The 16,022-nt window shown below is 33.3% G+C and overlaps 1 protein-coding gene across 2 annotated transcripts in view; it reads right to left on the bottom strand.

The window, feature by feature from the left end:
- The window catches only part of Papss (3'-phosphoadenosine 5'-phosphosulfate synthase), a 117,686-nt gene extending 102,149 nt beyond the window's left edge, over window positions 1–15,537 (bottom strand). For both annotated transcript variants that reach the window (XM_075377909.1, XM_075377910.1), the window contains exon 1: window positions 15,361–15,537. In XM_075377909.1, coding sequence (XP_075234024.1) covers window positions 15,361–15,402 — 42 coding nt within the window. In that variant the 5' untranslated portion in view covers window positions 15,403–15,537. The remainder of the gene's footprint in view (window positions 1–15,360) is intronic.
- Window positions 15,538–16,022: the final 485 nt, after the last annotated feature.

Here is a 16,022-nt window from a genome sequence, read left to right as displayed (position 1 = left end):
CTCCCTTTCTTATTATGACTTCTTTCTTATGTTCTTCAATTGCTACTGTTGCTGTTTGGTTCCTGTACATGTTAGCAATTGTTCTTCTATCTCTGTATTTGAACCCTAATTTTTTTAAAATGCTGAACATTTTATTCCAGTCTACGTTATCGAATGCCTTTTCTAGGTCTATAAACGCCAAGTATGTTGGTTTGTTTTTCATTAATCTTCCTTCTACTATTAATCTGAGGCCTAAAATTGCTTCCCTTGTCCCTATACTTTTCCTGAAACCAAATTGGTCTTCTCCTAACACTTCCTCCACTCTCCTCTCAATTCTTCTGTATAGAATTCTTCTCGACTTAAGTACAAAAAAATAAAAATAAAACATACGGATTGAACCGAGAGCCTTCTTTTCGAAAAAATCTGATGTAAGACGATCTAATCAGGAAAATACTAAATTTAAAGAAACAAACAAGACAGATCACTACCAAAAAATTATATACGCGGACAAAATTCCTGTGACGACAAATAATACGTGCTTTAACCGCAGACGGCAGCGCCAGTTGGATAATGAAGATGCTGCAACAAAACGTTTGCTATTTCTCCTAAAAAAACACACACGAAGAATCTAAAGAAAATCTTGGCCGTAGCCTAAAGCTGTTCGCAGTAGAAATATCCAACTGTACTCTCAGTGCGGTAATATTGACACCGGAGATAAAAAGAGACGAGGTACAATCGTAAAACGATTGTGCAATGTAAAACGTACAATGTTTTACGATTGTACGTTTCTAGATACGCACATTACAATTAAGTACCTTCACATAAAGGCAAAAATTAATGCTTTTTTTGTCAATATTATAGTTTAGGTTAACGGTTTTTAGCTAAGCTTAATTAAGTTTGATTTGACAATTCGGCTTTTATCTTATAACTTCCAAATTCAATCTGAAAAAAAATTAAGCGATAAAAATAACATCAGCAATTTTCATGAAAATTCAATAGCGTATGAGAAGAAGTAGGACTAACGCTCAACCGCTAGAATCTCATAAGCCTCTATGTTTATTTGTACAGTCCCGTGTAAAAAATAACTTCTTTCAACAATAATAAATTTTATCAGGACGTTTCTTAGCTCTGTTTGAATATATTAGATTTAAAAACAGAGCCGCAACATCGATGCAAGGAACGGTTAATTATCTGTAACACAACGTAAACGATGCTGAAAAAAGGGATGCACCGAAGTACTAAAAAATTCCTGATTTTAAGGAACAAATCATTTTTACATTCCAAACATCAAAAGCGCAACATAAATGTTATATAAACATTACAAGATTAAAATTTTCAACGTTTAAAAATATATTTGATTTATCGTTTACGGTTTTGCATGACTTTTATTCTATCAGAAGCGATAGAAATATTACAGCGCATTACGACATTACACGATAAGACGAGGGATTACGATTCAATGTTGAAATTAAACAGGAAAAAGTTTAGTCGGTAAAGAAGAATTTCAAAATTCAAGTCGCAAACCGATACCTTACGAACAGATAAACGTGTAAGTAAAAAGGATAGAATACTAATACTAATAAAACTTATCCTGCGACAGACATATAAAACCGCAAAAAACATATACGTTAAGATACACAGGATGAAGTATCGCATAAATTAAAGGGAACTCAACATTTACTCGCGTAAAGACTAACAGTTTACAAAGTGAAACCGGAGGCTGCTCGATACAAAGGTAACAATCCGCAAAAAGTAAATAAAATATCGGTAAGCAAATAACATTCTCGATGGAGATCGGTGGAACAAAATGAAAGCGTCATAAAATATGAGCCGTTAACAGGATGACGTGATGCTTAAACTGCACACGTGTTCAAAAATAAAACGAGTACGGTCCGGATCAGATTTTGGTTTAAGCATACCAAAATATTGAAATAATATAATTCAAGAATTTTGTTTTTACGATTAATTTAATTAAGTTCAAGTAAGCGGAAACTATTACTGTTCTGATGACAGCAAGCGACTTAAAAACACAAAGAAAATACAATGCCTGCACGAAATGAAGAAAATTCCAGATGAAATTGAGAACTTTCTAGGGGTGTTTTGCGATAAATATCTGTCGATTTAAATATAACATACGAAAAGCCTGTCAAAGACTATCTACACCGTAAGCTTTTACTATCGGGGAAACAAAATTTGAAAGACGATAGGCTGCACTTTACGAAAACGAATACGAAGGGAGAAAAGAAAAAAACTAATGAAGAAAGAATATATTACGGGAATAATAAGGAAGGATAACGACAACTATCACCGATAATCGAATACGATTTGAATAAGTAAACGACCACAGTAATGACCGCACGAATACGACAATACTGAATGCGAAACAGAGAAACCTTTCTTATAAACTCAAACTATTTTACTGAAAATTGAAAAAAAGAGTCGAGCAGATGTGCTGCACGGAACCTACTTCAGGGCGCATACATACAACGTCAACAGCCAACTTCCCGCTAACACTTAAGATAAAGATCTTAACTAGGAATTCAATTAATTCCAAGTAAAAAAACGTACAACATTTGGAAAGAAAGCGCTTCTTTTTTCTAATTCATTATTTTTTCAATTCAAAGGAGGTGAGAATCTCAAAATTATCAACTGTTAATTAAGAAATAGCAGGATGTAAGGGTCATTAACTATATATATATATATATATATATATATATATATATATATATATATATATATATATATATATATTGTGTGTGTGTGTGTGTGTGTGTGTGTGTGTGTGTGTGTGTGTGTGTGTGTGTGTGTGTGCAAGGATAACTTTATAATTAACATAAAGGATATCGATATCAAATATAAAAAAACAGAATAAGAAACCAATTTTCCTTCTATTAATTATGCTAACATCATCGTTCCTCATTAAACAAATTACGAAATTACTTTAAACTAAAAAGAATACAGAAAATTCATTGTTAAACGCATTAAAAAAAACTAACGCAATCATTAAACACCGTAATACACGATTCTCCAATTTAATGAAACAAAATATAACAATTAATTAAGGATTTTCATTACTTATACGTAAAGTTGTTGCTTATTCAAACGTAAAAAAAATCATAAAAAGAAAAAAACACTCTTACACGCTTTGAATTAAATTTTTTTCTAAGAAAATAAAACATTTATTCGTTTTAATTACTTTACTTTCAAAAGGCTAATGAATCGATGAGAGAGACAGTTTTTAATAATATTTTCTGATCGTAAAAAAAATATTCAACCGTTTACAAAAAAGTTAAAAATCTTAAACCAGATATACGATTTAATTTTTTAAATAATAATCATCGTCGGAAACCGGTTAATAAAATATAAACGTTATAACGAAATAAAAAAGAGCGTTATAAAAGTTAAAACGGTAAAAAATTAATAAATAAATCTAAAACGATAAAATTGTCGCCTAAAAAATGATCACAATCGCTTTAGACGGTCGAACTTCAAAGTGAAATGTTGACTTAGCGAAAGTCGCTTGTTAAGCTTCGTTATGGACTATATAAGCTCAAGAATTTGATACATCTGTAGTCCGGTTTAAATGTATTTGCTACATCAATCTGGCAAAAGCGTTCGACGAGTAATATTTTGCTACAAACGTTAAAAGATACACGTATTAAGAGATTAAACGGGTAAAAGACTAAATATTAATAAAGAAGTTATTTAGCGCAAACAGCAGTGAAAGAAGCGAAAAAAAGAACTGTCATGATAAAAATCAACAGAGTAATAAAACGAGTACATTTAAGTCGGTTAAGGTTTACAAGATGTATACATGTAGTACTGTACCGCTACCGAATCGCAACTGTCTTCGACGGTCTCAATTTACACATATGGGTACACTGTGCTCCTACCGAATCCGATTACTCTTGTTGAAACACTATGCACATATTACTGCCGTTTTAATTTTCTTTCAGCTCATTAGTACTATCTCGTTCGTAGATTGAAACCGAGTAGTGTCACGGATCCAGACGAAGAGGACGTAATTATTGCCTGCTTGTATGAGCTCGTACAAAAAAAAATCCTATCGGGCTCGTAATTTACACAGGGCAAGAGAAAAAGGAGAGTTCCATACGATATTTAATAAATTGAAAGAAGTTTCGATTAAGTTCATAAACTATTTTCGAATGAGTGCTCGTAAATTTGAATTTTTAGCGGAATTATTAAGACCTGAGCTTACAAAGCAAAATACCAAATGGCGGCGATGCATTTCACCAGAAGAGAGATGCCCGGTATTGGGGTTTGTTGAATTTTTTAAATACAAAAAAGTTTCTTACCGACACTTTATTTATAGGATTAGGCCGTATATTGTTCAAAGAGTAGCCGAACACATAATTTTTAGAGAATAGAAATTTATATCGCGTAATTATTTATTAAAATAACAATGAATTATTTTATCGCGTTTACGCGCGATAATACTAAACTACTAATTTTTTTTTTTTTATTAATTTCAGGTTTTTAGCGTCCGGAAGTAATCAAGCATCTTTAAGGTACAGTTACAGATGTCCCCTAGCACCATTCATAAGATCATCGTGGAAACATGCAATGTATTTGGGCAAAGCTGTCACCATCGTTTTTACCACCTCCATCGGAAAATATGTAAAGGAATCGCAGAAGAATTTAACTATTATCGGTAATTCCCAAGCCGCATCGGTCCGATTGACGGAAAGCAATAGTGATACAAGCACCTCCAAAAAGCGGTTGACTGTATTTTAATTAGAAAGGTTAATTTTCAATAGTTTTATCGGCTACAGCCGATGCGAATTACAAGTTTGTAGTCGTGGATGTAGGAGGGTACGGGAAATCTAGTGATGGCGGTATTTTGGGAACCTGGAATCTAGTTCAACATCTCGAACAAGGGACGCTGCATATACCTCCGCCAAAATCACTACCTGGAACTTAAGATCCATCGCCTTTTGTCCTGGTGGGGAAAGAAAGTTTCCCTTTTAAGAAATATTTATCGCCAAAGATCTTCTTCGCAGAGTAACGAAAATACATTTAATAACAGCCGATCAAGAGCCCGGCGTACCTCAGAAAATGCTTTTGACCGACGGTGCAAAGATTCCGACTATTCTACGGGCGTTTTCAGATAAATATGAAAATGCGGAAAAAAACACACGCTACTCGCGTTCTACATAATTTTCTTCACGGATACGATTCTGAATTTTTCTTTGACGATTCCGAGTCTGACGTACAGCCATTACTTACTTCCATTCCAAATTTTAGAGGCCGTGGAAATTCTTAGAAAATTCAGCGATTATATCGAAGGAGCAAGAAAGGTTCCACGGCAAGTCGATGCGATAAAAAAAGCCCTAGCCCAACCAAAGATTAACGGAAACGTTACAAATCTGACGCGAAAATCGATTAATTTTTTTTGTTATTAATTTGTTTGAATTTTTATTCGTTTCCCTTTTATTTACAAATAAACTTACCGATTCACGACAGACGTCTGTCACGACCTTGATGAATTGTCTTCGAAGCAGTCGAAGAGCGTACGGTCTGAGCGCGGTACGCGTACAGTCCTGAACGTGTAAATTGAAAACGGCTTAAGCATTTCAAACGGGTTAGACCGTTTTTCATTTGAAACAGTCACGACGCGGTAGCGGTACGGTTCACGCACAGTACTACCGCATCTGCAAATCCAGCTTTAGGAACGCAGATTCCGTTGACATTTGTTTTTCACCTTTTAAAAATATACCCGCTTATATTATATAGGCATTTTTACCGTAATTATACGGTAAAAAAATTATGTCGCCAAACCGATTACTTACACGCTTTCTTTCCCCTAAAATCTACGCTACGTTAAAAGTTTTTAAAATCATGGCCATCGAAACGGTGTCCCTTTACAAAAATAGAATATCTCTTTTGAATGATCGGTCCTTTACTCTTTTTTTACATAATAATAAGTATATTTCTTTCTACGAAACGTAATTCCGAACTTTAATTTGTCGCTATGTAATTCAACAAAAGTAGATTCTTACCGCTTCCGTTAATTTCCTCGTCGCTTAATACTTAAAAAGAAATTTATAATAGTTTTAAAACTTAGACAAGTTAACTAAATCGTAAAATACGACAGTATTATATAATAAAATTTAAAATGTCGCTTATCAAATTTCCACTAAAAAGTCGTACACAACAAAGAAATACTTAACAAACAGGAGATAAAAGTTAATCGTTATAATAAAAAAAGAAGTGACCTAAATAATAACGATACGCAACTAAGATGCTATATTTATAGTAAACGCAGTTATCTAACCTCGTTCGGAGATTAGCCTAATTGTTAATTAGATCTGGAGATGCCGAACTACTGCTCGCATCCTCATAATAAATTATCGTTACTTTCACGATCGTTAAGAGGACATAATAAAATTTACCGCTTCTATGAAGATAAAATTATACGTAACTCAATATTAAACTAGAAACGCTATACTTAGCTAAAAATACAAAAAGGCCAGTATACTCTGGTAATCTTTCACAACGTTTGTGAAACACAACGATTTATTAAAATTATAGCGAAACAAATTGCGAATCTAATTATCGGTTTATAATATTTTAGAATGCTATTCAGAGTTAAAAAATGTAACGGAACTGTCAAGCTGCATCGCCTTATTTTTAAAAAATAAGGGGCACCGAAAAGTTCAGCGCGACCGACTTCCCAAAATCTAAACGTAATTTCGCCGATGAAAAACGTTAATAATTCTGGATTTTCAAACGTGTATTAATTTTTTAGTAGATGTTGTTCGGCAAAAGTTCACCGAACTTCGTTAAAATATTTTAATCTATTCTTAAGATTTAAATTTTTATTGAAAAAATGTAAGAAATGGCTGACAAAGGGAAAATAAAATACGTTAGGGCATTTATACATGTAAACTTTTTTTTTTATTTTGATCTCCTGAATCAGACCCTAAGTTAGCCATTTTCACATCTTTTGGGACAACTGTGTGTGTATGTGCGTGTGTGTGCGCGCGCGCGCCTATATATATATATTAATTTGTATCAATTCACAGAAATAATCACTTATAACACTGGTGCTAACAGCACAATCAATTTAACTCTACTATTAACACAATTTTCAATAATAATCACGAATAACCAGTTATAAATATGTAATTGATCAAACGAGAACGAAATTGTAATGATTAAATTGGGATTTAAAAACTAACCTCATTCGATTTTAAATGCTGTATCAAGGCTATCTTGTAACCTGAATTTTTTTTGACGATAAGAAGTTTCATTCAATAGTTTAAAAATCCCTAATCGTAATAATTGAAAAACTTATATTACTGTCGATACAATAAAACTAGAGACGTTTTTTAGACCGGCTCGTTTCTGATATATTATGAAACTAATTTTAAAAATTCATACATTAATACGATTATTTTAGGTTTTCATCGATCAAAAAAACTAAAATATGTTTTTCTGTTCGTTTCGTTTTGTTTTTAAAAATATACTGGTTTTTGTATTCTTGCCGTTTTGTCTTCCCTTAAATCCAAAGTGTAAAAAAAAACAAAATTATATGCAATTCTGTACGTATGAATGCGTGTGCGTGTGTGAGAATGGGATGAGGAGAGGTTTTTTGGCGTTTATCGATGTCTATTATATTTATATTTAATAGCTGCAGAACAAATAGACATATTATCGTAAAATCCGGTCGATGAATCGCGTTCATCGCATTCAATAATACGTTAAATTTATTATATTTTTATAAAAATCTGACAAAGTAGCGGGGTAATTCACCTTTACCCCGTGACTACTAACTCGAGGTAGGTGAACTGGAGTAAAAACATCGCCAGAAAAAATTGAAAGACCGTTAGCATAAAGTAAAAAAATATTCTCCTCTCTCCTACAAAAAACAAAATCAAACAAAAAGACTGTGCGGCCCGTTTGAAACCTACGATTATACTTAAAACAGACGAGTTTGAGGAAAAGTATAACGGATACTTTTCTAATAAGAAAAATAATGTAAAATTTCCTCCCTCTTGCTTTTTCCAAGTAGAAAAAATCTACGGTAAGTTTTCTGCGGTTTCTGTCATTCATACGTCGTTTTAAAATTTCATAAACTCAAAAAATATTTAAATTACTATTTCTGTTTCAAGAACTATTTCGATTCGATCCGCTTATCCGTTTCTCGTTTAACTTCTCCCAAGTCTTTCGCATTTTATACGCCTTAAAAAATACGCGCCGTCAACGAGGAAGAGGTAGAGGGACTGGATCGAGGCTTTTGAGAACGGACGTTAAAGAACAGAGGGAGTAAGACGGAAAGATAAAGTAAGGAACGAGGAAGCGATGAACAGGATTAAAGAAGAAGCGCTTATGCGTTTAGCGCGCAAAATAAAAAGTAAACCGGTTAGGAAATGCGGTTAGAGAAGGCAGAATCTCGACGACAGCATCGGAAGCGAGGAAGAAGGGTGACCTTAACGGATGAGACGAAGTCGGCTCGAGACAGAAACGGATGGAAACAGAGACCTGTCGTTAAGCAGAAACCGGATGATGACGAACAAATATAAAATCCTTTCAAACCGCAATAGATTCTAATAACGATCGTACTAGATTGTCATTTGTTCACGATTCCAGTATACCGGTGTAATTTTCACTTTCCGTGCGAATCAAATATAGCACTCGCGTGAAACAAAAACGTCTGACCTCGTTAAATCTTTAATCTCTCTTCATCTTTCTGAGCTGTAATATAGCTCAAGTCTTTTTCATTACATAAAATAATTAGTGTCGTAATTTCATTTTGTTAATAAAAATTTGGTAATATGCGAAAACACCTAAAATTACATCTTTTACAATTTTTTTCAACCCTGGAAAACGTCAATATTCACGACATTTTTTTACACCGTTGCTTTCATTTATGACGTTGCAACCGCTTTTGGTTATAACCCAAATCTTCCCTCGAGTAAATTCACCCTTGCCGTTACAACTAGCATTCTTTTCTTCTCTAATCGTTTACAATACTCATACAGATCTATAAATATATGCCGTAAATAAATAACATAAAAAGCAGATACCTGAAATAAATTTGTTAAAAACAAATATGAAATACAAAGAGATAAAATAAAATCAGAGCATCTCACAATTTACTGATTTTCCTACTCAAAAGATGACCGATAATAGTACTAAGGGATATAGAAATATTCGCCAAGAAGGCATTAAGAGCAAGAAATGGTTACATGATTTATTTATTTCTACGCCAGAGTAGGCATTTCTGCCATTTTATCCCTGACAGCCCAATATACAGCCGCCATATTAACGCGGCTCTTGTCAGTTACCCTAGGTAATGTTGCCGGACATACAAATATATAATCGGCTGTCATTTCTTCTTCGTTGCCTACGACGCACAGTGAAGTCTCAGCTACTCCTATTCTGTTTAGATGGTATCGCAAATAATCGTGTCCAACGGTTAGTCTAAAACATGCCACTGCTACCGCTCTTTGTAAAGTCAGTGGAGCTAGTTTTTTAGGGTTGAGCAACGCCCAAGGTTTGTCACTACAATCTCTAAAATTTGCTCCTCTTGCTCTCTCCATAGCACTGAAGATCATTCGTTTCGCACTAAGAAGCGAGATGGGCTGTGGTTGGCACGCACCCAACCGCGCAAGGCGACACGCTTGTTCATTTCCACGGATACCGAAAACGGGCCGGAAACCATCGTATCACTAGCCCATCTGCTGTTTTACTCAGGATGACCACGTTTTTTCGGCGCGTTAGGATTCCACAAGTAGAGGCGATTGCAAACAGTGCTGCCTTCGAATCCCACAACAGCACTATCTTTTTTCGGCAGCATCCGTCATTTTTTCTAGGGCCGGTGTAATAGCGGCAACCTCTCCGTCAAAATTTGTGGCATTTTTTCCAACAGCTGCTGAAACTTGAAACAGGCCGGTATACACACCTGCGCCTGCATCGGTATTTGCTCCAGCAGCTGATGCATCTGTGTATATTCGCATCCATTCTGACTCGGGATAGCGTTCAGCTATAGCGGCCGACGCTACCGCCTTTTGTTCTTCCACAAGAGTCAAAGATTTATCGATGGGCATTATTAAGTCCAAAGCGACCGTAAACAGACACATCCAAAACCACGTTTAGATAGGTCTGGCAGAGGCTCTCTTAATTCAAAGTTCAGGCCTAGGTTTGAGGCGATAGATTTTGTCACACGGCTAAATGTCGCTTGCGTTTTTAGCCGCTGGATTGTATCCCTAATTCTTTGCCCGGCAGGCACTGTATTTCTAAGAACGCGCTCGTAAAGGAGGACGGCATTCCTTTCTCGTCTGTCTTTTACGGACTCAAGTTCGGCGTGTAATTGCACGGCTAATATCGGGGTTGCCGCAACGGTAATGATTCTTAGCGCCTTATTTTGAACCAAATCAAGACCTCTCAAGGCCGGGTCAGTGGCTTTCATCGTAATTCCGGATCCGTACTCCAGAACTGGTCTTGCATACGACGTATAAGCAAACCTCCCCATTTCACGGCCGCTATTTGTTTTATCAGTCGCAGCCTATATTCACCTTTCGCTGCAGGATGTTCGCTTTGTTTAGCCCAGGTCAGTTTGTTATCAAGCACCGGTTCCAGATATTTCGCTTCGTTAGTCCTACTTACGGGCTGATCGTTAAATTCAATAGAAGGTTATCGATTCGAGGTTATGTCGCTTTTAGACAGCGTAAATACTTGAAAGACTGTCTTCTGTGGGTTGATGATCATTTCGTTTTCTTCTGACCAGCCCTTTAGCATCTTTAACATACAGTTAGTCCGCTTTTCAAGAGCTGCGATCTTGCTGCTGGTCCTCCAGATTACCAAGTCGTCAACATAAAGTAAGGTTTCTGTAACGCGCGATTTTTCCATCAGAGTATCGACCCTTGGAAGAGTCCCTTTTTAACCTGTTTGAATCCTAAGATGCTTGTCCTATATTTTACATTAATATGACGTTGGGATAGGAATGATGTGATCCACCCGTTAATTTACATCGATTTCGAAACGGTTATATGCGATAAGTATTTACGGGATAAGATATTTTAAAACTAACAAATACGTAGGGTATTTTATTCCCCGGTCGCTAATTTATTAACACTCTTAATAATAATTATTATTAGTAATAGTAATTAATAAATTATTGGCTTACAGAAAGATTAAATTTTGCAAATACCAGAAATTCCAGTAACATCGTAACCGATTGCAATTTGATTATTGCAATAATTACTGAATTTATTAAATAAATACTCAAAAAATTACGGTGTTAATTAGTCAAGGTTAGCGAGCGAAGCGAGCATAGGTTAAGTTTGGTTAAATTATATTTATAAAATAAATAAATATAAATAACCATTTATATTCTGTTTTGAATCTGTTTCGGCCCATTTTCCCCCGAAATCCGATTGACTACTTCGTTATTAAATAAAGCTGTAGCTACGGTGGCGTTAATACTTAAGTACCTGTAAAACTTTTGGCTGAAACTAATGAAAACTAAACTAAAGAAAAACAAAACTAAAGAAAATCCCCAAAAATGTAAAATACGGAAGTTTCCAAACCAAATACTTGGAGAATTTCAAGTAAATCACGTTGCAATCTCTAAAGATAACCTAACAGTAATCTTAAATGTAAAAGTAAGAAAATTTGAATTTGATTCAGACCGTTATTTGTTCCAAATAAAATTATAATTAAAAGAAAACCAAACAATTTTAAAACATTTAACATCCAAAAGCTAAATAAAGAAGAAACTATTGAAAAATTTAAAAACAAAATTGCAAGGATCAAAAATAAGGATTGGAATAAACTTAAAAACAAAATTATAGAGTAGGCAGAAGAGACTTTCTCCAAAGTTAAAAAGAAAAAAACAAGTTTGGTGTAATAATGTCTGTGAAGAGAAAAAATATTGAAAAATTATAATTCTAACCCTACAAAAGAAAAAACCGAAATCTGGATTAAATAAAAAAAAGAAATTTCTAAAATCATTAAATCAAGAAATAAATTATGAAAAACAACAATGTAAAATTTTAGTAGAAAATTTTGTTAAAAATAATGAGAAATTTTTACCAAATTAGCAGGCTTTAATCCAATTTTTACTAACATCCGGAATGAAAAATGTAACCTATTAATGAATAATCAAAAAAATTTAATATAATCAGCTAAATATTTTTAAAACCTGCAGAATTGCCCCAACCCTAAAGAAACTTTTAACTTTCAGAAAAATAATCGAAATTGCCTAATTTCCCAACCTCCAAATGCTGAGGAAATAAATAATAAAATCGCTTAAAAATGATAAAATGTGGAGAAGACAGTGTAGCTGCAGAAATGCTGCAATATACCAATGAATAACTGTGCAAAAAAACTGGAAAGAATCTTTAAAGAAATCTGAGAAACAGAAAGAATCCAAAAGATTGGGAAAATGCTTTAACACATCCCCTTCACAAAAGTTAATAAAGCAAACTTCAATAACCGCAGGGGAATTTCACCGTTGTCAATACCGTACAAAGTTTTGTCTAAAATATTGTTAAGTAAAATACAACTGACAACGGAAAAAGAAACTGGAAAGGACGATTTAGACCTTTAAGAAGTTGTACGGAGAAAATCTTTAATCTAAAACAAATTTTATTACACCAAAAAATTGAACAGCCAAAATTAGTTAAACTTTTTAAGAAAGCCTACAACTCCATCCACAGGAAATCTCTACTTAAAATCCTTGAAGAATTTAAGATGGATCCGATAAACATTATATGAACAATAAACATTATAAAAGAAACATCAACAAACACAAAATCTAAAGTTCTTAGAAGAACTTTCAGAACTATTTGAAATTAAAACTGTTGTAAGGAGATGGACTGTCTCTGATCCTCTTTAATTGTTCCCTTGAAAAAGATATAAGCGAATGGGCGAAAGAACTTAAAAAGTTAAAGGTACATGAAAACGGACACTAAAAGTAAATTCATAAATACAAACATTCTGGTCTTCGCAGATGATATTGTAATTTTTGCAAGAGATATAGATGATGGTAAAATCAAAATTTACAAACCAAGCGAACCCGCAATCAAAGTCATCTTCAAATTTCTTATGAAAAAACTAACTAACTGGTTTTCCAAAGACAAGGAGAACAGAGCTCAAACCCTTAAAATTTCCAACAAAGAAATAAGTACGGTTCAAAAATTTAAATATCTGGTTAAAATCATAACATCAAATAGAATTGAAAAAAATTGAATGAAGAATAGAGTACAAAAAATGGAAACTGCCTATCATCTCATGAAGAACATTTATAGTAAAAAATCCCTGTCATGTAACTCCAAATTGGGGCGCTATAAAACTGTAATCTTACCAGAACCACTGTATGGGGCAGAATGTCTACAATTTTTTTCAAAACAAGAAATATCAAAAGTAGAAAAAAGATTTTAAGAAAAATTTATGGAGGAAAATATGAAGATATAATTTACAAATTTAGAAGTGAAAAAGAAATTTACAAACGTACAGAAAAAATAGGGGACTTAATCCGGAAAAGAAGATTACAGTTTTACGGACGTTTATACAGAATAAACAACCAGTCTGACAAAACAAAAAAATTCTATATAAACAGAGCCACAATGACCAATTGGTTTAAAGAAATATAAACAGATCTAAAAATATTAAACATTTCTAAGGAAATGTGTAAAGACAAAGATAAATTTAGAAAAGTGATTCAAGAATCTAAGTTTCCAGAAAGAAGAAAATGAAAGGTATAAACCTAAATAAATAGAAGAAAGGCAACAACAACAAAGGGAAAAGAAAAAACTATGTAACATGATCCATAGTGGTCAGAATGTAAAGAAACAAAACTCTAAAATACGAATCTGATATTGGTAATTATATACAGTTATGTTTCAACTCTGATTTTGGTGAAATTTGGAATATACCTTATTTACGATCTTATTAAGTTAATTGTTATAACTGAAATTATTCATCAGAAACTTCTTTCACCCGAGTTACATCCTGGTAAATAAAGAGTAAGGTGTGGGTTTTAGTAAATGTGCAATATACATTATTTATGGAGTAAATAACTTGGTTTAAGTGAAATTTAATTGAGGTAGGTAGGTGTAAGGTTAAGGTCAGGTTAGGCTGGTTTGTAAGTAATTTATGAATTTGACCGAAACTTACAGTCATTCATCTGATGAAGTCACAGCTCAAGACTTCTGCTCAACTTAACCTAAAGTAAATCTAACCTTTCTTATATAGTCAGGGAATACAGGTTATTTTGCACTATACACATGCATATTATAAATATATAGTCAAAATAAAATTTTGGGTGCGGACACTGTAACTAACTTATGAGGAACATAATTTGGGTGAATTGCATTTCTGACAAATAATTTCAACTGTAATGTATAACTTAAGTCCTAAATAAGGTATATTACAAATTTTATCAAAACTAAAGGTGAGTCCGTAAGTGTATATAATTACCCTGATATTATCTGAAATGAAAAAATTCATCAAAACTGGTAGTTTTTATCTCCCTTAATGAGTGATAGCAATGTATAAACCACTATTTCCCATAGAAAGGGTACTTTGACTTGTACACAAACTGAGCCGTCTACACAGTAGTCATCTTCTATGACAGAAACAACGATAACTAAACAGCCAGTCTTTTCAGTGAACAAAGTCAAGGTTTGTATGGCTGATCATTAGTTCAGATTTGTGGCATGCTGATGCGCAATAGTATATTTAGTACAATAAAGAAGGCAACATTTTTCCCCTATAAGCCTGACATGACACATCTGTTATTCTTGAAAATGAATATGCCACTTTCAGGAAAGACTGTTACCTTTTGTAAATTCACATCTAATTTTAAAAAAAGCTTATAATATAAACAATGAACTGAAAAACAACATAACAGAATAAAACTACCAGCCAGATTTTACATCTTAAAATGGGAGTTCCACTATTAGATGATAATTTTTATGACAGTCATTAAAATGGGTTTAAATGCTAACAAAATATAATTTTGCCTAAAGCTTGGTTGTATACAGTATAAGAGAAAATATAAATACTTTTGGTAAATATTTCACACAAATCTTAGGTTATGTTATAACTGGCATTTCTATTAAAATCAATTACGAAGTTCAAGACCGATTATGTAAAATACAAAACATTGATCTTTTAACCTAAAAGAAAACCAGTGTACTAATATAAACGAGTACATTAATATAATCACGATTGCCTAATTATATTATACAATTTTTCAAAGAAACTAACTTCAAAAAAAGGAAATCGACCAATTAACACGCTAAAAATAAATTTCGAAGTATTCTCACAAAGAGAGAAACAATAAACGTTAAACAGAAGAGTACAAGACCCTTCGAATATGAACATATTTTTCATATAATATAAACCTACCGTCTTCTGACGCTTAATAATTTCTTGGTGATCACCTGGCATCTTTTTTAATTCAGTAAACAGTTCGCTAAGTACAAAAATAAAAGAAATATTAAACTTTAACTAAACTTAAATCGAATGAACTTGTAAACTACTATCCAACTCTACCACTAACCGCTGACTTTCTCTAATGATCTACTTCAGATAAATGCAAAATTAAAGTAAGCAGACGACAGCAGACAGAGAACAGGCTTCCCAACTGAGACCAAACAAATTCTAATCTGAAAAATAAGTGAACCAATTTAGTACCGTCTCAAATTAATTATAGCTGTTTCGTAAACTCGAGAAAACACTTTTAAAAAGTATTTATGAAATTTTAATTCATAAATAGTTATGAGTGTTACCGTTTATGTCACGCAATTGGTAAAATATAAAACATTTGATTTATTTTCAGTTACTAAGTAATTTCTTTCTCAGATTACACTTTGACTTTTTTTATGATGTTTTCTTTTGCCTGAAATCTTTTATAATTGTAAGTTATCAACCTGAAGGCGTTTGGTTCCTTCATTACTATTAACAATTATTCAAAGCATATGGAAGGACTGATGACCTATGCAGTAAGGTGTTTTAGTCCTAGAATTATAGTCATGTTTTCCACAATTAGTAAACACACCCGAAAATGA

The sequence above is a fragment of the Lycorma delicatula genome, chromosome 10 (assembly GCF_047948215.1).
Source record: "Lycorma delicatula isolate Av1 chromosome 10, ASM4794821v1, whole genome shotgun sequence".
NCBI lineage: Eukaryota > Metazoa > Arthropoda > Insecta > Hemiptera > Fulgoridae > Lycorma > Lycorma delicatula.
Note: the sequence above shows the minus strand (reverse complement) of the source record. Positions and strands in the feature narration are given on the sequence as shown.